The 23,583-nt window shown below is 44.4% G+C and overlaps 2 protein-coding genes and 1 non-coding gene across 4 annotated transcripts in view; 1 reads left to right on the top strand and 2 right to left on the bottom strand.

Annotated features, from left to right (window-relative positions):
* The window catches only part of POLR3E (RNA polymerase III subunit E), a 42,008-nt gene extending 19,745 nt beyond the window's left edge, over positions 1-22,263 (bottom strand). Inside the window, exons 1-5 of one of the 2 annotated variants that reach the window (XM_045195432.2) lie at positions 22,111-22,263; positions 11,465-11,508; positions 3,094-3,167; positions 1,788-1,838; positions 147-224 (exon numbers count right to left, since the gene is read on the bottom strand). In XM_045195432.2, coding sequence (XP_045051367.2) covers positions 147-224; positions 1,788-1,838; positions 3,094-3,129 — 165 coding nt within the window. In that variant the 5' untranslated portion in view covers positions 3,130-3,167; positions 11,465-11,508; positions 22,111-22,263. The remainder of the gene's footprint in view (positions 1-146; positions 225-1,787; positions 1,839-3,093; positions 3,168-11,464; positions 11,509-22,110) is intronic. The other variant, XM_024560383.3, reaches the window with a different exon arrangement.
* LOC112304760 (large ribosomal subunit protein eL29) lies at positions 7,199-8,898 on the top strand. Its single transcript, XM_024560386.4, is given in 2 exon segments — positions 7,199-8,305; positions 8,307-8,898. Coding segments are annotated over 2 exon segments (468 nt in total). The 5' UTR covers positions 7,199-8,255; the 3' UTR covers positions 8,725-8,898.
* A 174-nt stretch (positions 22,264-22,437) lies between the features above and the next one.
* TRNAL-AAG (transfer RNA leucine (anticodon AAG)) lies at positions 22,438-22,519 on the bottom strand. The gene has a single exon. It is a non-coding gene; the product is annotated as a tRNA-Leu (tRNA).
* Between the last annotated feature and the right edge of the window lie 1,064 nt (positions 22,520-23,583).

Here is a 23,583-nt window from a genome sequence, read left to right as displayed (position 1 = left end):
TCAGCTTTCAAGGCCCTACAAGTTGCTGGTTCTCCTAACTCTCCATTCACTCTTTCTCTGAGCTTCCAGTCACCAAAGGGCTCATCTCCTCACCTCCACCAGCTCCCACCCAAACCGCCCACCTCCACCACAGAAGGCAGCCCCACCTTCTGCTGCTTGGGCTTGATCTTGGCTGAGAGGTGTGGAATGTCACCGTAGGTCATCGAGGCTGGACGCACGGGGTACTGGGGAGGGCAAGGGAGCTGTCAGTGCGCCTTGCCCAGCCCCAGCCAGAGCCACTCAGGGAACTCCAGCCAAGAAGCCCCACCGACACCCCACCCCCACCGAGCCCAGAGACCCCTGGTCTCCACCCAGCCTCCTTCCAAAGAGCTTTTAGATGTCTCTGACATTCAAGGTTCATGCCCAAGCCTCAGGAACCCAAAGCCCACACACATCACCCTGTGGGCTCACATAACCACCGCCATGGGAGTCAAAAGTGAGGTTGGAGGTCAAACTACCAGTCTGCAGGCCACCAGGTAGGAGAGGACAAAGGAAACAGACCACGAGAAAGCAAAGAGGGAAAACAAGACTGGCTAAATGCTACTTATTGCTGAAGCCAGACAAGGCCACACAGGAGTTCATTATCCCAGTCTCTCCCCTTTTGCGTCTGTGTGACTTTCCCATTGCAGAAAGTTACAGACAGAGAAGGTCTGCATGCTACTGGGTGGACAGATGAGGCAAGGTTTAGACCGACTTTCAAAAAGCACCATGACAGCCTCGGGAGTGAGCCTGCAGAGGCGTGGCAGTATATGAAGTTAGTGTTCCTGTGGGAGCCATATTAGGTCAACTACATTCTAGTGAAGGAAACGGCTGCTTCCTAAAAGCTCACTTCAGTAGCAGCACAGTGGCCCTTCCATGCTTCCTGGGCTGAGCCTGGGGCAGGAACCTGGAGTGTAGGTGCAGGAATGGCCTGCAGCCCAGCCCAGCCCATCTGGCTGGAGCCCCTGCAAAGGGCCTGGGCTGGAAAGAGTGCTGCTGAAGGGCACAGGTTCTGCAATCAGACAGCCTGAGTCCTGGCCCTAACTCTACCACTAGCTTCTTATGACTTGGGCAACCCCCTCCCCTCCATCCAGCACACTTAGCCTCACCGCACAAAGCGTGGCACACCCTGAACACACATGGGGTCACTGCCACCAGCACCAGTCCCGCCATCACTGTATAGTCAGGGAAACAGGTGCAGAAGTCCCAAATGAGGGCCTCCAGCCCCAAAGCCCATAAAAGCAGAGCCTAGGGGATGGGCGGCAGCCCTCATCCCAAGCACAGGCTTGGAGCACTGCTGCTGCCGTGGACAAAAAATACTTAAAACAATACCCCGATTGTTAAGAATACAAAATGGTACAGGCGGTTCCTCAAAATGCAGAGTTTCCACGTGACACAGCAAACCCATTCCTAGGGGTACACCCAAGAGCAATGAAAACACACATCCACCCAAACACTTGTACAGGAATGTTCACAGCAGCATTCGTTATTCCTTGGAGTCAAAAAGTGGAAACAACCCAACACCCTTCAAAGGGCATGCATAAGCAGAAAGTGGTGTGCATATGTCCATACTATGGGCTTATTCTTCCATGGCTGCCTCAGTTTCCTGTCTTGGAAATGACAGACTACCTAACCCACCCACAAGAATAAAGAGAACTGTCCTATCATACACTCTGAGGTCTCCCATTGTTCCTGGTCCCCACTTACTGCATTTCCACCACCCCACCAACACCTGTTTTCCCCTCTTCATCTCCAGGTCCCACAATTACCTGAAACAGATAGAGCTTCTCTGCCAGACTTTTGGCCAAGTAGACATCGATCTGGGAACAAGGGAAGAAGACTTAACCAGGACGAAGAACCCTGAGCCTGACCTGCCCTGCTCGCATGAAGGGTGGTGGCCCCAAAGCAATCCGGGATCAAGGGAAGAGCTCAGCTATTGCTAAAACAAAATGGAACCAAGTCTCCAATCTGGATATATCCAGGGCCCCCCTCCCTACAGCTCTCAGGGGGCCAGTATAAGAGTCTAGCTGGCCCCCTACCCAGGTTCAAAGTAATCCAGTAAAATGCCTCTTCCCTGGGGCTGCCCAGACCAGGCAGCATCCTGGAGCTGGAGTACATACTTTTCTGATGCAGAGGAGACAGGGAAAGTATCTTCCATGTGCCTTCCACCACCGAGTCTGGATCAACCTATCACCCTGTCTAGAGTAGTCTACAAGCCCGTCGGAGACTGACCAGCCCTACTTCCTTTCTTCTCAACACTAACCACCCTGCCCCACCATGCAGTAGTTGACCTTCCTGCTTCCCAACTCCTTCATAGGAACCATGTACTCTCACATCCAGGCCTCAAGGACTAGTGAAGGGTCATCAGGCACAGGGGAGGCTTGTGTGAGGGGCCTTCTAGTGGAGGGAACAGCACGTGCAAAGGCCCAGAGACTCTAGAATGTGCCCTGATCTGAAACTGCTTTCCCCACTGTCTGCTTCTTACGACTCCTCCCTCCTCAGTCTCTCCCCAGAGATCCTAATCTGCCTGAAGGGGGGATAGGAACAGTGCCTCTCCTCACTGTTGTCACAGCCCCAGATGGATCCAGTAAATAACTGCTAAATGAGTAAGGTAAAGGGGAGATGTCAGACTCATTCATTAATTCAACAAACAATGCCACTAACTATGTATTATGTCCAAGGAACTGAACCCGGCTTTGTGGACACAGTGAACAGAATAAAAGCTCTGCTTTCACAAGTTTACATTCTAATGGAAGAATAATTATGTCTAGTAAGTATTGTGGCCAAGTGCAAGGCAAGTCCAACATAAGGGGCTAGAGTGCTGTGGGATGAGGGGCAATGTGCAAGAGGAGAATGCTACATGAGCACAGGAGTGGTCAGGGGGCTGTTCTGACAAGGAGATGCTGCATCAGAGATCTGAAGGGAGCAAGAGGCTCAGCCAGGCAGGTACGTGGGAGAAGAAGCTCCCAGGCTGGCCTGAGGGAGGACGGAAGGAACCCAGCCCCGCTGCCTGCAGCCCTGGGAACAGGCAAGTCTCCCTGGCAGCCCGGGCAGAGGGTGGGGAGCAGCAGTTACCTCCTGTATGACTGGGTCATCCTCTTCATTGGCCATACTAGGGGGGAGTCAGCTGTGAGATCCTCAGACTCAGCCTGTAAGGAAGAGCGAAAGACTTGGCCTGTCAGTCGGTTGTTCAGCCGTCACTCCGCAGTGCCCACTCAGTGACAGATGCTGCTCTGGGAGGGAGGAGCCTAAGACAAACAGAAGTTGATCTTCTTTCTACATATACCCTGAAGTCAACAGAGGATGGCCAATTATATAATCCACAGCTCCCCCCAAAGAGAGACAACCAAACAATGGGTGCAAACAGGTGGATATGAGTTGTACCTGTGGGAAAGAATGACCAGTTTTAAGGGGTTTTTGACTGCTGACAAAGAATTTGCCACCAAGTAGGGAAATGGAGGCTGGCTGACCCATAGGCATGAATACAACACTCCAGAACTGACTGGAAGCCATAGGGAGGTTTTAAAAAAAGAGTCAGAGATTTCTAGTCAAGGTGGTAGAGTAGGAAATCATTCCTCCCACAGCCACATCAAAATTACAACTAAATTATAAAACAACCACCCTTGAGAGCCACATGAAGACTATCTGAAAAGAACTCTCACAACTAAGGATATAATGAAGCCACATTGAGGAGGGGCAGAGACCAAAACAGGCTGGTCCCACACCCACATGTGGAAGTGAAGAATTGGGAAGGATAGCTTGGCTGCAGAGCTCTCCGCTGAGGAGCAAGGGGTCCTGGCCACACACCGAACTCCCCAGCCTGTAGCACCAGTGCCAGGAAGAAAGCCCCCACAACAGCTGATTGTGAAAATCAGCAGAGTCTCCATGCAGGTGAGATGAAGGGCTGCTGGAAACCCAGTTGTACTGTTAAGGGCCAAGCACAGACTCACTCACAAACACACTTGCCCTGGGCTTAAGCACTGGGGTAGCAGCTCAGAAAGTGCCAGGGACATAAAGAGTGAGCCTGAACTGACTAGCTTCAGGACAAGGGCTGGCAGAGCAGTTAGGGGTGGTTCTCTCCGGGGACAAAAGTGCTGGCAGGTGCCACTGTTTTTGTTGAGCCCTCCCCGACCCAGCCAGGACACAGCAGGGTATTAAATCTAGGCTCTCCATTAACCTAACAAACATCTTTCACCCCACAGAGGTGATTCCCTGAGACCCTGTCCCACCCAACACAGATGCTCAGCCAGAGCCTCTTTCAGGGGCTCCTTCACAGAAGCATCCTGCCTTAAGCTCATGCTAAGGACTTTCTCAAAATCTCTCTAAGGCCCACAAAGCTCCAACAAGTGGCGGCTGGCCTCGGTGTGCCCCATACCTCTTACGATGTGTCCTCAAGCCTGGCATAAGCAGTAATTGGTCTCAGCTTGCATTGTAACTCCCATGACGTAGTCCCAAACCTGACATAAGCTACATTCAGTATCGACTTGGAATGCAGCTTCAGCCAAAAGGCCACAAGCCCAGCACAAGTGGCAGTGGGCCTCAGCTCAAATCATGGCACCTACCAAAGGGTCCCAAGACAAGCATTAGTGGCAGCCATCCTGGGTTCTCAGCATAGCCTCTCCCAAGCACCACAAAGCCCAGCACAACCAGCAACCAAAAGCAGATCACTTTGTAGCTTCTACCAAGAGACCCCAAGCCACTCACAAACAATGCCCACCTCAGCCTATACCAGAGCCCCTCCTAAGATGCCCCAGAATCAACAAACCCAGTGGCCAGCTTCAGACAACAGCAGAGCACTACCCAATTAGCCCCACAGACAACACATCCGAAGGATGAACTACGCAGGCGCAGAGCCCCACTAAAGCAAATCTCATTCGGTGGGGTCAACACCTGCAGAACAGCTTGTCCGCTAAAGTCATGCTCAGCTGTCAGAGCCTGTCAGCCTGAGGGTGAATCCTACCCAGTGATGTACCAACAGTAATAAAGGTTCAACTACAATAGGAGGACACACACAACCCACACAAGGGACACCCCTGGAGCACCAGACTCAGATGACCAAGACTATTAGGACACTATACCAAGACTGGAAGATGTAGCAGCTCTACCTAATACACAGAAACAAACACACAGCCAAAATAAAACAACAAAGAAACACATCCAAAATAAAAGAACAAACAAAACTACAGAAAAAAGTACTAAACAAAATGGAGGCAGGCAATCTATCAGATGCAGAGTTCAAAACACTGGTTATAAGGATGCTCAATGAACTTAGGGGAAAAGTATTAATAGATTAACTCAGTGAGAATTTACAAAGAGATAGGAAACATGAAAAAAGTCAGAAATGAAGAATACAATACTGAAATAAAGAATACACTAGGAGAACCAAGATGGCGGCATAGGTAGACACACTGCGCCTCATCGCACAACCAGAACTGACAGAAAATCGAACGGCAAGGGGGTCCAACACCAAGGAAATACAAATTAAACATTCATCCAGACCGGTAGGAGGGGTGGAAACGGGCACTGGGGTGGAGAGGACTCCCGTGGCCGTGGAGGGACTGAGACTGGCGGAGTGTGGGACGAACAGGGCAGGCAGTCCGAGTACTAGCAGACCCTGCAACCCTACATTTGTGCAGATAAACCAAGAGGGCCCGACTCAGAGTGGCGGAGAGCGGGGCAGGCAGAGCAGTGGGTAGCACCCCGGGGCCCCACATTAGCACACAGATAAACCGGGCGAACGGCGGGGAGCGAAACAGACTGCGCAACCCAGGGCTCCAGCTCCGGGAAATAAAGCCTCAAACCTCTGATTGAAAGCGCCCGTGGGGGTTGGGGCGGCAGCAGGAGAGACTCCCAGCCCCACGGGAGAGGTTGTTGGAGAGACCCACAGGGGCCTAGAGTGTGCACAGGCCCACCCACTGGGGAACCAGCACCAGAGGGGCCCAGTTTGATTGTGGGTAGCGGAGTGAAAGACTGAAATCCGGAGGAGAGTGAGGCAGGCGCCATTGCTCCCACTCGGCCCCTCCCCCACGTACAGTGTCACAGCACAGCTACCAGCGTTACCCCGCTCTGGTGAACACCTATGGCTCCGCCCCTTAAAGTAACAGAAGCGCCAAGACCAAAAAAAAAAAAAAGAAAAAAATGGCCCAAATGACAGAACACTTCAAAGCTCCAGAAAAAATACAACTAAGCGAGGAAGAGATAGCCAAACTATCGGATGCACAGTTCAAAGCACTGGTTATCAATATGCTCACAGAATTGGTTGAATCTATTCGAAAAATAGATGAAAAAATGAAGCCTATGCAAATAGAAACAAAGGAAAATGTACAGGAACCAATAGTGATGAGAAGGAAACTGGGACTCAAATCAATGGTGTGGACCAGAAGGAAGAAACAAACATCCAACCAGAAAAGAATGAAGAAACAAGAACTCGGAAAAATGAGGAGAGGCATAAGAGCCTCCAGGACATCTCAAAATGTTCCAACATCCGAATTATAGGGGTGCCAGAAGGAGAAGAGGAAGAACAAAAAATTGAAAACTTATTTGAACAAATAATGAAGGAGAACTTCCCTAATATGGCAAAGGAAATAGACTTCCGGGAAGTCCAGGAAGCTGAGAGAGTCCCAAAGAAGCTGGACCCAAGGAGGAACACACCAAGGCACATCATAATTACATTACCTAAGATTAAACGCAAGGACCTACATCCAAGATTACTGTATCCAGCAAAGCTATCATTTAGAATGGAAGGGAAGATAAAGTGCTTCTCAGATAAGGTCAAGTTAAAGAGGTTCATCATCACCAAGCCCTTATTATATGAAATGTTAAAGGCAGTTACCTAAGAAAAAGAAGATCAAAAATAGGAATAATAAAAATCACAGCAAACTCACAGTTATTAACGACCACACTTAAAACAAAAACAAGAGCAAACTAGGCAAACAACTGGAACAGGAACAGAACCATAGAGATGGAGATCACATGGAGGGGTGTCAATAGGGGAGGGGGAGGGGGAGAGGGAGGGAAAGGTACAGAGAATAAGTAGCATAGATGATAGGTGGAAAATAGACAGGGGGAGGGTAAGAATAGTGTAGGAAATGTAGAAGCCAAAGAACTTATAAGTATGACCCATGGACATGAACTATAGGGGGGAATGTGGGAGGGAGGGGGTGGGCAGGATGGAGTGGAGTGGTGGGGGGGAAATGGGACAAATGTAATAGCATAATCAATAAATATATTTAAAAAAAGAAAGAAAAGAATACACTAGAAGGAATCAACAGCATATTAGATGAAGCAGAGAATCAAATCAGCGATTTGGAAGACAAGGTAGTAGAAAACACCCAATTAAAACAGCAAAAAGAAAAAAAGAGTCCAGTTTTTTTTTTTTTTTAAATGACGATAGTTTAAGGAACCTCTCGGACAACATCAAGAGTAACAGAATTTGCATCATATGGCTCCCAGGAAGACAGCAAGGGACTGAAAAACTATTTGAAGAAATAATAATGGAAGGCTTCCCTAACCTGTCCAAGGAAACAAGACATACAAGCACAGAAAGTACAGAGAGACCCAAACAAGATGAACCCAAAGAGGCCCACACCAAGAAACATAATAATTAAAATGCCAACGGTTAAAGACAAAGCAAGAATCTTAAAAAACAGCAATGGGAAAGCAGTTAGTTATGTCCAAGGGGAATCCCACAAGACTTTCAGCTAATTTCTCAACAGAAACTTTGCAGACCAGAAGTAATTGGCATGAAATATTCAAAGTTATAAAAAAGCAAACTATAACCAAGACTACTCTACCCAGCAAACATTATCACTTGGAATCAAAAGAGAGATAAAGAGCTTCCCATACAAAAAATTGAAGGAGTTCACCATTAAACTAGTATCACAAGAAATGTTAAAGGGAATTCTTTAAGTAGAAAAGAAAACATAAGAAATATGAGTAAGAAAATATAGGAGGAAAAACTGCCTACTGACAAAGGCAAACACATGGTACTGGGTTGGCCAAAAAGTTTGTTTGTTTTTTTCCATAGGATGGCTCTAGTAGTACTTAGTTGCCTTTAACTTCATTTGAAACAATTTTGTTAGATTGTATTGTGGCAGCTGTCATATCAGTGTGCATTAAAAAAAGAACTTACCAAAATCGGTGAATTTTTGTGCAGCCATTTTAATATTAAAGACGGAAGAAAATGCTTTTCTCTTCCGGTCTCAGGCGCTTCGAGAGCCGTGGGCTTGGGTGCAGAGATGGCCAAGTCCAAGAACCACACCACGCACAACCAGTCCCAAAAATGGCATCAAGAAGCCCCGATCGCAAAGATACCAGTCTCTCAAGGGGGTAGACCCCAAGTTCCTGAGGAACACACACTTTGCCAAGAAGCACAACAAGAAGGGCCTGAAGAAGATGCAGGCCAACAACGCCAAGGCCATGAACGCACGTGCTGAGGCTATCAAGGCCCTGGTCAAGTCCATGGAGGTCAAGCCCAAGATCTCAAAGGGCAGCAGCTGCAAGCTCAGTCGACTTGCTTACATTGCTCACCCCAAGCTCAGGAAACGTGCTCGTGCCCGCATCGCCTAGGGTCTCCAACTCTGCCGGCCAAAGGCCAAGGCCCAAACCAAGCCCCAGGCTGCAGATGCACCCGCAGCCCAGGCTCCAGCTCAGGCTCAGTCTCAGGCTCCCAAAGGTGCCCAGGCCCCTGTGAAGGCTCCACAGTAGAGGCCTCTGTCTGCCGACATGAGGACAGAAGGACTGGTGTGCCCCGGGGCTGGGGTCCTCCTGTGGCGTTTGTGCAAATAAACCTGAGGCAGGGTCTGTCCGTCAAAAAAAAAAAAAAAAAAGATGGAAGAAAATGCAAAACATTTTCCGCATATTATACTTTATTATTTCAAGAAAGGTAAAACTTCAACTGAAATGCAAAAAAAGATTTATGCAGTTTATAGAGAAGGTGCTGTGATTGATCCAACATGTCAAAAGTGGTTTGCGAAGTTTCGCATTGGACATTTCTTGCTGGAAGATGCTCCACAGTAGGGCAGACAAGTTGAAGTTGGTAGCAATCAAATTGATACATTAATTGAGAACAATCAACATTGTATCACACAGGAGATAGCCAACATACTCAAATATCCACATCAATAGTTACTACTGAAAATGAAAAAAAGGTGTGCCTTTTATTTTATGGAAAAAATGAAATGGACTCTTTGGCCAACACAATAAAAGCAAGTGATTCAACCAACTATAGAGCTAGTACCAAGGTTAAAAGACAAAATTAGTAAGATCATGTGTAGTTACCATAATAAATTAAGAGAAACACACAAAAGTAGTAAAAAATAGTGACTAAAACATAAACGTAGAGGGGGAAAGTAAAAATTACAGTGATTTTGGAATGTGTTTGAACTTAAGTGACTCTCAACTTAAGTAGACTTCTATAAACATAGCTTGGTATATATGAAGCACCTCATAACCATAAACCAAAAATCTACAAAAGATAAACAGTCACATCTCAGTACTAGTTGGCTTCAGAATTTGTCAAACCTTGTTTTCGTTGCATTTTGACAAGAAAAAAATGTTTCAGCAGTAGGTGACTGCTCAGGACTCATTGCTCTTGCTGTAACTTGTATGAGTCACAACACCGCTCTGCTAGAGAAGGTGCTTCACTGTTCAGGACACATGGGTTTTGGCACTCATCATGACCTCTGGAACAAATTAGAAATGACTACCAAGGCACCACTCTACAAGAAATAAAGAGAAAGGAATCCAAATTATATAGAAAGTCATCAACTTAGAAGACAGAACAAGAAGGGAACAGAGAAGAACTACACAATCAGAAAACAATAAAATGGCAATAACTACATAACCATCAATAACTGCTTTAAATGTAAATACACTAAATGCTATAATGAAAAGACACAGAGTGGCTGAATGGATTAAAAATAATAAGACCCACACATATGCTGCCTGTCAGATCAAAACACACAACAGAGACTGAAAGTAAAGAGAAGGACAAAGACACTTCAAGCAAATGAGGGGAAAAAAACTGGGGTAGCAATAAGCAATACATATATCAGACAAAATAGACTTTAAAACAAGGGATCTTTGTCTTCTTTGTAGTAAGAGACAAAGAAGGGCACTTCATGATAAAGGGATTATTGCAGAGGACATAATACTTATAAACATGTATGTCCCCACTGGGCCCCCAAACTATATAAAGCAAATATTGATGGATATAAAGGGAGAGACTGACCATAAAAAAGTCACAAGGGACTTAAAAACTGCATTGACATTAATGGATAGATCATACAGACAGAAAATGAACAGGGAAACAGTGTCCTTAAGTGACACAGTAAGCAAAATAGGCTTAATTGATATTTTTAGGACATTTCACCCCAAAACAGACAAATATACATTCTTTTCAAGTGCACCTGAAACATTTTCTACAATAGACCATGACAGGCTACAAAACAAATTTCAATAAATATGACAAAAATCATATCAAGCACCTTCTCCAATCACAATGGTATGAAACTAGAAATCAATTACAAGAAAACTGAAAAAACACAGAAACACATGGAGGCTAAATAACAGACTATTAAACAATGAATGGGTTAATAGCAACATAAAGGGGGATATCAAAATACCTTGAGACTAATGAAAACAATCACCTCAAATCTACTGGACACAACAAAAGCAGTTCTAAGAGGAAAATTCATAGCCTACTTCAAGAAACAAAAAATTCAAGGTCTACTTAAAGAAACAAGAAAAATTTCAAATAAACAATCTAATATATCTGCAGAACTTTAAAAAAAGGAAGAAAAAGTCCAAAGTGAGTAGAAGGAAGGAAATAATAAAAATCAGAGAAGAAATAAATGAAATGGTCTAAAAAATAAAAAAGATCAAAGAAATTGAGACCTGGTCCTTTGAAAAGATAAAGTGGATAAAGCTTTAACCAGATTAATTAAAAAAAAGAAAAAGTGGGGAAATAAATAAATAAAAACAGAAATTAAAGAGGAGACATGACAAATAACTACTAACAAAATCAAATCAGGACTTCCAGTCAAGATGGCAGCATAGTCAGATATGGCTCTCCTCTTCACACAACCATATCAATATTACAACTGAAATATAGAACAAATATTACTCAGAACTGCTAGAAACTGAGTTGAATGGAAATCTGACAACTACAGAATTAAAGAAACCACATCCATCCATCTAGACTGGTGGGAGGGGCATAGGTGAGGAACAGGCTGGTCCCACATCCATGTATAGTAGATAAAAATTTGGGAGGGGTATCTTCAGAGCAAGGAGTCCCAGACACACCAGTCCCCCCAGCCCAGTGTTCCAGTGTCAGGAAGATAAGTCTCCACAACTTCTGGCTGCAAAAACCAGAGGGTGTTTTGTCAGTGGAAGAAACTTCTGAACCCCAAGCAGTTCCTCTTAAAGAACCCACATACGGACTCACCTATTCAGACTCACTTCTTCTGAGCTCCAGCACCAGGGTAGCAGCTTGAGTGGCACCAGTGGTATAGAGGAAGAAAATGAAGTATCTGGCATCAGGGTGAGCAGAGGCCATTGTCCTTTTGCTAAACCCTCCCGCGACAGAGCCAGTAAGCTGGGGCCATATCTGAGACTCCATCAACCTGGCTAACACTGTTTGACCAGCCTTGGAGATTGCAGAGGCTCTGCCCCACCCAACTTATGGGTTCACCCAAGCTGGTTTTCCATAATGATGGCTGGTTTTGGCTCATGCTTCACAACTTACTATCAAACAAGCAACAGCTGGCCTCAGTGGGCCACAGGCCGGGCACTAGCAGCAGCCAGCCTATGTTCACAGCTTGGCTTTGCCTGGGAATCTCCAAGCCCAGCACAAGTAGCAGTCATCTCACATTGCTTTATAGCACAGGTGGCAAACACAAGGCCCTCGGGCCAATTCTGGCCCTCCACCTTGTTTTATCCAGCCCAGCACCTGCACCAAGCTCTGGCTTAACTGTTAAGGAGTAGTTACATTTATAGACTTAATGTTATATTCAGCCCTTTGAAAGCAACCATGAGGCTGATGTGGCCCCTGGTGAAAATGAGTTTGACACCCCTGCTTTATATGTCAGGCAAGGTGCCCTGGGCAAAACACAGATGGGGGCTGACCTTGGCCTGCACCACCTAGGAAACCCCAGTGCCAGCACACCCAGTGGGCAGCTACAGACCACATCGGAGCAGCACCACCACCTTGCCCCTGGCACAGCTGACCCTCCACAGAGGGCAGAGGTTGGTGGTCAGTGGTCCCAGTCAATCCTTGCAACTGACTTGGGTAAATCCCTCCCACTGACTTGCCAATAGTGACCAAGGCTCAATTACAAGAGAAGGGTGTACTCAGCCCACACAAAGAGCACATCTTGAGTATTCAACTTAGGTGATGGGGTGGCTATGCCACTGGACCCTGCAGGACACCTACTACATTAGGCCATACTACCAAGACACAGAGTCATAGCAGCTCTTCCTAATACACAGAAACAAACACAGGGAGGCTGCCAAAACGAGGAGACAAGGAGACATGGCCCAAATGATAGAACAGATCAAAACTCCAGAAAAGGAGCTAAACTAAGTGGAGAAATGCAATTTATCAGATGCAGTTCAAAACACTGGTTATAAGAATGCTGAAGGAACTCTGTGAGGACCTCAGCAGCATAAAAAAGATCCCATCAGATACGAAGGATACACTAATTGAAATAAAGAACAATTTACAGGGAAACAACAGTAGAGTCGATGAAACAGAGAATCAAATCAATGATTTAGAACATAAGGAAGAAAAAAAACAACTTCATAGAACAACAAGATCAAAAAGGACTCCAAAAAAACCCCCGAGGATAGTATAAACAGCCTCTGGGACAGCTTCAAGCATTCCAACATTTAGCCATGCCTGATGTGGCTCAGTGGATTGAGTGCCAGCCTGCAAACCAAACCAACATTTGCATCACAGGGTTGCCAGAAGGAGAAGTTAAAGAGCAAGAAGTTGGAAATAGACATGCAAATCCAGGAAACACAGAGTCCCAAAAAAGATGGACTCAAAGAGTCCTATTCCATGACACATCATAATTAAAATGCCGGAGGTTAAAGATAAAGAGAGAATCTTAAAAGCAGCAGCAGAAGTTAGTTATCAGATGGTTGCCAGATGGGAGGCGGGTTCAGGAGAATGGGTGAAGAGGTGAGGGGATTAAGAAGTACAAATAGCCCTGGCTGGTGTGGCTCAGTGGATTGAGCATGGGCTGCAAATTAAAAGGTCGCTGCTTCAATTCCCAGTCAGGGCACATGCCTGGGCTGTATCAGGTCCCCAGTGTGAAGCGCGTAAGAGGTTACTATACATCGATGTTTCTCTCCCTCTCTTTCTCCCTCCCTTCCCCTCTCTAAAAATAAATAAATAAAATCTTTAAAAAAAATGAAGTACAAATAGGTGGTTACAGAATAGCCATGGGGATGTAAAGTACAGCATAGGAAATGGAGTAGCCAAAGAACTTATACACATGACCCATGGACTTGGTGGGCAGATTTCCTGAGGAGGTAGAGAGTGCTGGGTGGAATGGAACTAAGGGAGAAACATCAGAACAACTGTGTTAGCATAATCAATAAAATATAATTTAAAAAAATAGTTAAAAAAATCAAATCAGTAATAAAACTCCCAACAAAAGTCCTTGCCCAGAAGTCATCAGAAAATTTTACACAATATTCAAAGAAGAATTAACACCTACACTTCTCAAACTATTCCACAAAATTCAAGAGGAGGGAAGGCTCCCTAGCTCATCTTACAAAGCCAGTATTACTCTGATTCCAAAACCAGATAGAGACACTACAAAGAAAGAGTTATAGGCCAAAATCCCAGATGAACGTACACGCAAAAACCCTCAACAATATACTAGCAAACCAAATCCATCAATGCATTAAAAAGATCATACACCATGATCAAGTGGGATTTATTCCTGGGAGGCAAGGTTGGTACAATATCCACAAATAAATTAACATGATACACCACAAACAAACTGAAGGATAAAAACATATGATAATACCATCAGAGACAAAAATAGCACTTGAAAAAATCCAGCATCCATTTATAATAAAAACACTCATGAAAGTGGGAATAGAGGGAACATACCTCAACATAATAAAGGTCAGATATGACAAATCCACAGCTAACATAATACTCAATGAGGAAAAACTAAAAGCATTTTTCTTCAAATCAGGAACAAGACCAAGTTGTCCACTTTAACCACTTTTATTCAGTGTAGTACTGGAAGGCCTAATCAGACAAGAAAAAATAATTAAAAGGCATCTGAAATGGAAAGAAGTAAAACTCTATAGAGAATCCTAAAGATTCCACCAATTCAGTAAAGTAATAGAATACAAAATTAATATTCAGAAATTGGTTCCATTTTTACACACCAATAATGAATTATCAGAAAGAGAAATTAAGAAAACAATCCTAGCCCTGGCCTGGTGTCTCTGTTGGTTCGAGCACTGTCCTGTGCACCCAAAGGTTGTGAGTTCAGTTCCTGGTCAGGGAACATACCTGGGTTGCAGGTTTGATCCCTGCATACAAAAAGCAAATGATTGATGTTTCTCTTTCTCTCCCTCTCTTGCTCTCTCTCTCTCCTCCTTCCTGTTTCTCTAAAATCAGTAAATATATCCTCAGGTAAGGATTTAAAAAAAAAAAAGAAAGAAAACAATCCTAGGCCCTGGCCAAGTAGCTCAGTTTGTTAGCATATCATCCTGATACACTAAGGTTGCAGCTTAAACCCTGGGTCAGAGCACATACTAGAAGCAACCAATGAATGTATAAATAAGTGGTATAACAAATCAATCTCTCTCTCTCTAAAATCAATAAACACTCAGAAAATTGTAAGACAGCCCTGGCTCATGGGGCCCAGTGGGTTGAGCACAGGCTTGCAAACCAAAAGGTCACCAGTTCGATTCCCAATCAGGGCATATGCCTGGGTTGCAGGCCAGATCCCCAGCTGGGGGCTTGCAAGAGGCAACCGTCAATGTTTCTCTTACACATCAATGTTTCTCTCCCTCTCTTTCTCTAAAAAATAAATAAAATCTTTTGTTTAAAAAAAGCACAAATTTATTTCAAAAAAGAAAATTATATGACATTAAAGAAAAAAAGAAAAAAAATACTAATAAATGGAAGCATATACCTTGCTTATGGGTAGGAAAAATTAACATCATTAAATTGTCCATACTACCCAAAGCAATCTATCAATACAATGCAATTCCTATCAAAATACCAATGGTGTTTTCCACAGAACCAGAACAAATAATCCAAAAAGTGATATGGAACTACAAAAGACCCTGAATAGTCACAGCAATCTTAAAAAAAGAACAAAGTTGTAGTTATCATGCTCTCTGGTATCAAGCTATACTACAAGGCTATAGTAATCAAAACAGCATGAACTGGCATAAAAACACACATCCATCATTGGAACAAATGAGAGTCCAGAAATAAACCCAGCATATATGGTCAATTAATCAATGAGAAAAGAGGTAAGAATATACAATGGGGTAAAGACTGTCTCTTTAATCAATGGTGTTGGAAAAACTAAACAAACACATGCAAAAGAATGAAATTGGACTACCTTCTTATACCATATAAACTCAAAATGGATTGAAACTTAAATGTAAGGCCCAAACCCATAAAACATCACTCTTAGTAATATTTGTTTGGCTATGTCTCCTCAGGCAAGGGAAACAAAAGAAAAAATAAACAAATGAGACTATACCAAACTAAAAATTTTTTGCACAGTAAAGGAAACCATCAAGAAAATGAAAAACAACCTACCAAATGGTGTAAGGTATTCACCAACAATACATCCAATGAGATTAATATCCAAAATATATATAAAGAATTCATACAAACTTAACACCAAAAAACAATCAAAGTTTAAAAATAGGCAGAGGACCTGAACAGACATTTCTCGAAAGAGGACATACAAATGGCCAACAGACATTGAAAAAGATGCTCAATGTCACCAGTCATCAGGGAAATGAAAATTAAAAACACAGCGAGCTAACACCTCACACCTGTCAGAATGGCTATCATCAAATCAACCACACAATAAGTGATGGCAAGGATGTGGAGAAAAGTGAATCGTCATGTACTGTTGGTAGGATTGAAAATTGGTGCAGCCACTGTGGAGAACAGTTTGGAGGCCCTTCATCCTCAAAAAATCAAAACCAGAACTATCATATGACTCAGCAATCCCACTTCTGGATATTTATCTAAAGAAATCCAAAACATTAATTCAAAAAGATAATATGCACCCCTTTATTCACTGCAGCATTATTTATAATAGCTAAGATATGAATGTAACCTACGTGTCCATCAATACAGGATTGGACAAAGAAGATGTACATATGAGTATATACAGTGGAATATTACTTGGCCATAAAAAGGAATAAAATCTTGCTGTTTACGAAAAAAAAATGGATGGACCTAGAGGGTATATACTAAGTGATATAAGTCAGAGTAAGACAAATACCATTATGATTTCACTAACATGTAGAATCTAAAAAACAAAGCAAACACACACAATAGAAACAGACTCAGAGAAACAGATGACCAAGGAATGGTTACCAGAAGGGAAGGGGAAGGGGAGGGGGTAACGTATGAAAAAGGTGAAGGGACTAAGAAGTACAAGTTGGCAGTTACAAAACAGTCACAGAGATATAAAGTACAGCATAGGGAATATAGTCAATAATATTGTAATAACTATGTCTGGTGCCAGTGCTACTAGACTTCTTAGGGGGATCACTTTGTAGATTATATAAATGTCTAATCCCCATGCTGGGCACCTGAAACTGATATAAAATAAAACTGAAGGTCAACTGTAATTGAAAAATAAAAAATAAATTTTAAAAGACTCAGATGTCAAACAGTCCCAAGACTTTTAAGGTGAACATGTCTCTGATATTTGATTTTAAAGTTGACTTTAAGCCCAACCCAAAGTGAAATAACTCTCCTCTCTGTGGTAGTTTTATGTACGTATAAAAACAACCGTCTTAAATACTTTTCTCCAATGTACTTAATAATCCTGTGAAGTGACTTGACTGTCCCCATTTCATGAGGAGTAGACTGGAACTCACAGACATTTTGTGTCTTACCCAAAGCCACACGCAACCAAGAGCACTCACTGGGTTTCAGAGCCAGGCCACTGGACTTTAGGCAACAGCAGCTCTATTCAGAAGAGGGAAGGGAGGGGCCTTCCTGCTGGGGAGTGGGTGTTAGGACTTGGCTTTAAAAGATAGAAGGATTTGGAGGAGCAATGAGAGCAAAGGAGGGATTCCAGCAACAAGAAGCACTTAAAGTACCTGGGGGAGGGAAGTCTCAGGTCTCCATGATGGAGGATGAGTCATTCAACTGGGCTGATCCTCCATATGCCCAAAGCAAGGAGACAGTTAACAAGGCACTGAGGTACCCTCAGATCTCAGCAGTCCCCAAGACCTCTACTTTTGGGTAAGACCAGCACAATCTTTGCCTTATCTACTTAACACTTAAACTATGTAATATGTAAATGAGCATAACACCTTCACCATGGGATTCAATGTCGTCTAGGACCTTTGTCCCAGCCATCATGTGAAACCATCTCACTTATTCCAGATAAACGTTCTGAACTTAAGATTGCTCAAGCTAAATGGTGATCATCCTTGGTCTCTTCCTTTCATCCCACACTGGCAAATCCTACCTTCAGAGTGTGTCTGGGACCTGGCCACTCCCACTGCTGCCTCCCCAGTCCAGCCTGCTCATCTCCAGTTACAGCCACAGCCTCACGCTCTCCCTGCTTCCACCCTCGACCCAAACCATCTTTGCTCAACCCCTCAGCCAGTGATGCTTTTGAAAACCAAGTCAGATCATGTGACTCCTCCATCTTCAAAGGCCTCCCATCTCACTCAAAATAAAAGCCAGTCTTTACCATCCTGAGAGGCCAGAAACAAACCTACTCCCTCCCTTTACTTCTCAGGCCTCACTACCAACAGGCCTCCTCCTCTCCTGTCCCCTCTTGCTGTACTTCTGAGGCTTGGCAACTGCTCTACTACCTGATAACAGCATGGCTTCCTACTTCATCTTTCTTGTTTTTGCTCAGATGTTACCACATCACTAAGACCTTCCCTGTTCACCCAATTCAAAACTGCACCCTGCCCCTTCCCTGCTCTGGTTTTCTCCATAGCATATATCACTACTGTGACAGTTATAGCTCTGTATTTATTATCTGTCCCCATGCCCCACTCCCACTAAGCTGTAAGGCTCCAGGAAGGCAGACATTGGTCTATTCTGTATCTCGCTGTACCCCCAGTGCCTAGCACAGAGCAGGCACTCAACACATATTTGTTGTCTGAGTAAATTAATCACAGGAATGTTATTTAATAAGGAGCACCCAAGAATCTTGGTAAAAGACGATCTTAGGGTGGGGGATAAAAAGCCAGACAAGTGGGAAGCAGGCCACTGCAACAAGGCAGGTGATAGAAGACTGGGTGAAAACCAGGAGCCCCAAATCCACAGCTGTAGGTGCTTTCTAAGGCCCAGACAGGGGGCAATGGATGGCAGGGCCAAGGACCCCACCCATTTGCACTGGGTGCCAAATGTCACAGATGTCAAGTATCTACCTTCTCTCCAGCTGGTTCTGTGGACAACTGAAAGACTGGGGACTTAAAGGTATGGTCTGGGAGTTAACCAAGATGCAATCATTCCCAATCATAGGCTTTCTCAGCCATTGTTGGGCTCTGTTGGCCTCCTCCCAGTCACAGAGGAGATCCTCCCTCCAGGTAGGTCATCTGATTGGGTAAAAGCAGGGGTGTTCACCTTCCTTCACCCTTCCACCATCCCATCCAACTCAGTGGCTTTCAAAGTTTTCAGACCTACAGTAAGAAATATAGGTCTTCAGCCTAAGACCTATAGTAAGAAATCTATTTCATATAAATGACCCAGAACATATATATAATCATGTAACAAATTAAACAAGGTTTAACAACCATAATTGTCCCCACTCCATGTGAGGCTCTCTACGGTTGCTCATTAAAATTAAAAATGCCGACTAATATCCCAAGTTGATTTCACATCTCACTAATATATCTTGACCTGCAATTTAAAAAGTACTGCTTCATCAAGTGTTCCTATGGCCCCTCCTTCTTACCTCCAATCTTCCCAGAAAAAGCCAGAGTAGTCCTTGTAAAAAAAGTAAATCACATCACCCCCACACCCTGCCCAAAACCCTTCAACTGTCACACAGAACAAAATCCAAACTCCCTTCCGTGGCCCCGAGGCCCTGCATGATTTTGCCCTGCGTTTCCCTCACCATCCACTTGGCCAGGCAGCCACCAGGAGGAGAAATGTTCCCTGACCACCCCACCTTACAGCATCCCCACCCCATACCCCTTCCCAGTCACTACCACCCCTCCCCCTTCTATTTCCTTTGTGGTTCTTCTCACAATCGGGAACCACCTAGTCTGTTTGCTTATGTGTTGTCTATCTTTTGCAGTAGAATATAAACTCCATCAGGGCTTCTGTGCTTCAACCAGAAAGTGGAGAGAATTATAATACATGTATTTCATCAAGTTGTTAAGGAATTATTCTGTGTCTCTTTTTTTTAAATTCACACTGTTTCCCCAATGCCTGGAACAGTGCCTGACATGAAGTAGACATATTGTTATTTTTGCCATGTATAATGTGCACCCACGTTTTTGGCCCACACTTTCAGGAAAAAAAATCTTTCATTTTAATTTTTTAATTCAATTTTTATTTATTTATATCTAGATACTGGGTTTTTTAAATTATAAAGTTATCTTAGCATTTATTTTTTAACATATTATCTTATTATTTAACAAGAAGTTTTATGTAACAAATAATTACAAAACACAAGTACAGATACAAGGTATTTCAGGCACTACCCATGTATAATGCACACCCTTATTTTTCCCTCAAAAATTTGGGCAAAAAATGTGGTCATTACACAGCAAAATACGGTAATATAATACAAATAACTGAGCGACTGAGTACATGAAAGGAGGCAGTCACAAAACCTGAACCCAGAGAGCCTAACTCAGCCCCCACCAAAGGGCCCGACTCATGGTTTGGGCCTCATGGACCCTTGAGACCAGACAAGGGCTGTGACCCAGGCGGCAACAGGCTTCTAACCACCAGAAGCCAAGGTGTGCCACAACAACAACGTCCATCTGGACCTAACAGGGTGTCCTGTGGCCATAACAGTACTGTGGCAGTGGTTCCATGGCCTTGGGTACAAGAAACTTCCCCCGACAGTGAATGGCTCAACAAATGCAAAGGGGACAAGGACACCAGGTGGAGCTAAGAGGAGGTCCAGAGCAGAGGAGGTACCTGAAGTCCACAGCTGGGTCCACCTATGTGGTACCCAGGAATCTAACCTGTCAACCAATCATAAAAACAGAAGCAACTTCAAAAGCTCTCCAGCTACTAGAGGGAGTCAGAGAGGTCTGAGGTGACAAAAGACAATGCAGTAAAGGGGGAGAGGGCCCCAGGGCCAACAGTCTCAAGGCAAGGCTTCTAGTTGGCTCTATGCCCCTAAAACAGGCATCTTCCTTCTCTGAGTCTCCTGTTTCCAACTTTGTTAAAGGCAGAGTTGGCCTAGGAGACAAGAAGAGCTAATTAGCCATAAATGAAAGTCAGTCCCTTCTCTATGGAGTTCACATAAATTCTCATTTGTCTCAATAACCCTATAAATCAAAATTTATCATTCCACCCCTGGCCAGCTAGCTCACTTGGTTAGAGTGACTGTTGGGCCATTCGCCAAGATTGCAGGTTCAACCCCCTCTCAGGGCACACACAAGAATCAACCAATGAATGCATAACTATGTGGAACAACGAATCAATGTTTCTCTCCTTCTCCCTCTAAAAATCAATAACATTTTTTAAAAGGTTTTAAGTTTATCATCCTCAAATAAGAAATGAGGAAACGGGGGCTCAGAGAGTAAGTAACTTGCCAAGGTCACAGGACTGGAGAATGGCAGAGCCAGTACAGAAACCTGGGTCTAGCTGATGTCAAATACCCTTATTTTCTTTGTTATCTACTGTACTGCACCCCAACTTAACAACAGTCAGAATGGTACAGTGGGCAAGAGCTCTGGACTCCAGAGCAGAGCTGTACAGGTTCAAATCCCAGGTTTGCTGCTAAACACCCGTGCCACACTTGAAATGCCACGTCCTGGTAACCCGCAGTAATTTTCATCTCTAAAACGTTAAAAACAAATACAGACCTCCAGATGACCACCATAAGGGCTCAATACTGTAATAAATGTAACCCGTGGAAAATCTGTTACTACTTGGCAATCTGTTTTCTTCCATCGTTAAAATGGTCTGAGACGTAGCAAAGCGTCACAAGCAGCACGCTGGGCTCCCCTTGCCGGTCTTTATTCCGCTTCCACCACACCCCCAGGAGGAAGGATAGGTGTATGAGCCCATTTCACAGATGATGAACTGGAGCCACTGATGAGACTTCGGGGGAAACAGAGGACAAGGACCGTCCATATTTAACTTTTAGCCTAAGTGCTCAATAACACTGTCTCCCACCGAACGGTCAGGGCCGGGCCAGCGCACACAGCGGGTTCCCTTACGAACGCCGAGCGGTGTCCGGAGGAAGAGAACACAGAATCCGAGCCGGGCGGGGCTGATGTGAACCTGCTCGAGGATGGCGGTGTGGCACCCTCCCCCTGTCATCAGGGCAAGCCGCAGCCCCGAGCCTCCCTTGTGGGTGGTGAGGACCCCACATAGCCACAGCCTAGGGCTGCCACGACAGGACAGCAGCTACCTCCAGACAGGTGCTCCCGTAGGAGGTCCGGGCCAGACGGGGCAGGGGAGCTGGACCCTGAGTCACCGCCAGCGACCGCATCCTCCCAGACTTCCAGGCCGAGGTCAGAGTGCACGGCCGGCTGGGTCTCCTGGGGCAGGCTGTCCGTACTGTAGCCCGAAACGCGGGCGGCCCCAAGCCCAGGAGCTCAGCGTGGGCCTCTCGGCCTACTCGGTGACCAAGCCCCAAGCCATCTCTCCAGTGCACAGAGAGGCTCATGCGCGGGGGGCGCTGCCACGTTGGCACTCACCTCTGCGCGGCGGCCGCGCACGGGCTGCGGCAACGGCCCAGGTTCCCGCAGTCTGCAGAAGCGGCAGCGGCCGACTTCTCCGTTCAGGCAGCAGCCATGTTGCTGGTGGAGAAACTCTGTCGGACACGTGGGGGGAGCAGCGCCGGGCCTCGCGCTTCCTTTTACCCAGAATGCCTTGCACGCACGCGATTGGTTCCGCCCCCTTACCGTCACTTTCGTGGGGTCGTGTCAGTTAGCTACGCCCGGCGGTAGAGGGCGCTGATGTATTCGCAAAAATGGCTAAAAACACCCTGGTGCGAAGGCAGCAGGGTTAAAAGTGGTTACTTTTGGCAGCGGTGGGATTCGAACCCACGCCCCCGAAGAGACTGGAGCCTTAATCCAGCGCCTTAGACCGCTCGGCCACGCTACCTCGATGTTATAACCCTTCTCCAGACAGTTACTTAGTACCTTTAGAAGAAATTGCGATGTAATTTTACTACATTTTAATGTGTATTTTATTTAATTTTGATGCAAATAGAATATGCCAAGTAATTAAAAGAAAATACTTGCTCAGATATTTAAACCCAGACTTGTTCCACATGGATTTTAGAGTGAAAAGTAGTTTAAGAACCTATATTCTGAGTAGGGGGTTTAACCTGGAGACTTTAGGTTAATCCATACAACTCGGTTAAGAATATCGGAGAAATGATGGATTGCGGCAGTAATCGCCTCCCTCCCCCAAACTCCAGCAGTTCGAAAGGGTCTGGGCACAAATAGTACGTGAATTATTGCAAAATATTAAAATCTTGGACCCCAATCCTAACTAAGCCCCTCCACAAAAGTAACCATTATTATCAGCTTAGTATATGTCCTTCTCTATCTTTTGCTGTGTATTTGTATGGATATATTCATATGGATAAATGTATCTGTAGAAAATAGATATTCTGGGGTTTTTTGAGTATGGTTTTTTACATAAACATTTTCATACTATTATGTAATTGACTGTTTTTCACCCTATTATTTAAAAATAATCACTCCTATTCTTTAAAAATGTCTGTCCATGTTGATGTATATAGATATTTAAAATACAGAAAAAGTACAAAGAAAAAATGATCATCCATATTCTTACCATCAATTCTTTTCTTATGTGTATACTTTTTATTTAATGTTACATGGGGAATGATATGTTATCCTTTTAAAAATCCATTAAGATTATATTAGACCATTACAAATAAAAAGCAAGCCCCCTTCTCAAACATCCTCCCCTAGTTATAAGTATTATCATAAATTTGATGTGTATCCTTCCGATCCATTTCTTATACTTCCATGTGTATATATGTATAATGTATAGTATGGTCTTTTATATGTTTTTCACTTATATCAACATTCCTACATTGCACCAATATCATTCTACAGCTTGTTTTTCTACTCCAATCTTATATTTTTGAGGTCTATTATGACACACATAGATCTAACCTATTACGTGTTATGAAA

Source organism: Desmodus rotundus, chromosome 1 (assembly GCF_022682495.2).
Source record: "Desmodus rotundus isolate HL8 chromosome 1, HLdesRot8A.1, whole genome shotgun sequence".
In the NCBI taxonomy this organism is placed as follows: domain Eukaryota; kingdom Metazoa; phylum Chordata; class Mammalia; order Chiroptera; family Phyllostomidae; genus Desmodus; species Desmodus rotundus.
Note: the sequence above shows the minus strand (reverse complement) of the source record. Positions and strands in the feature narration are given on the sequence as shown.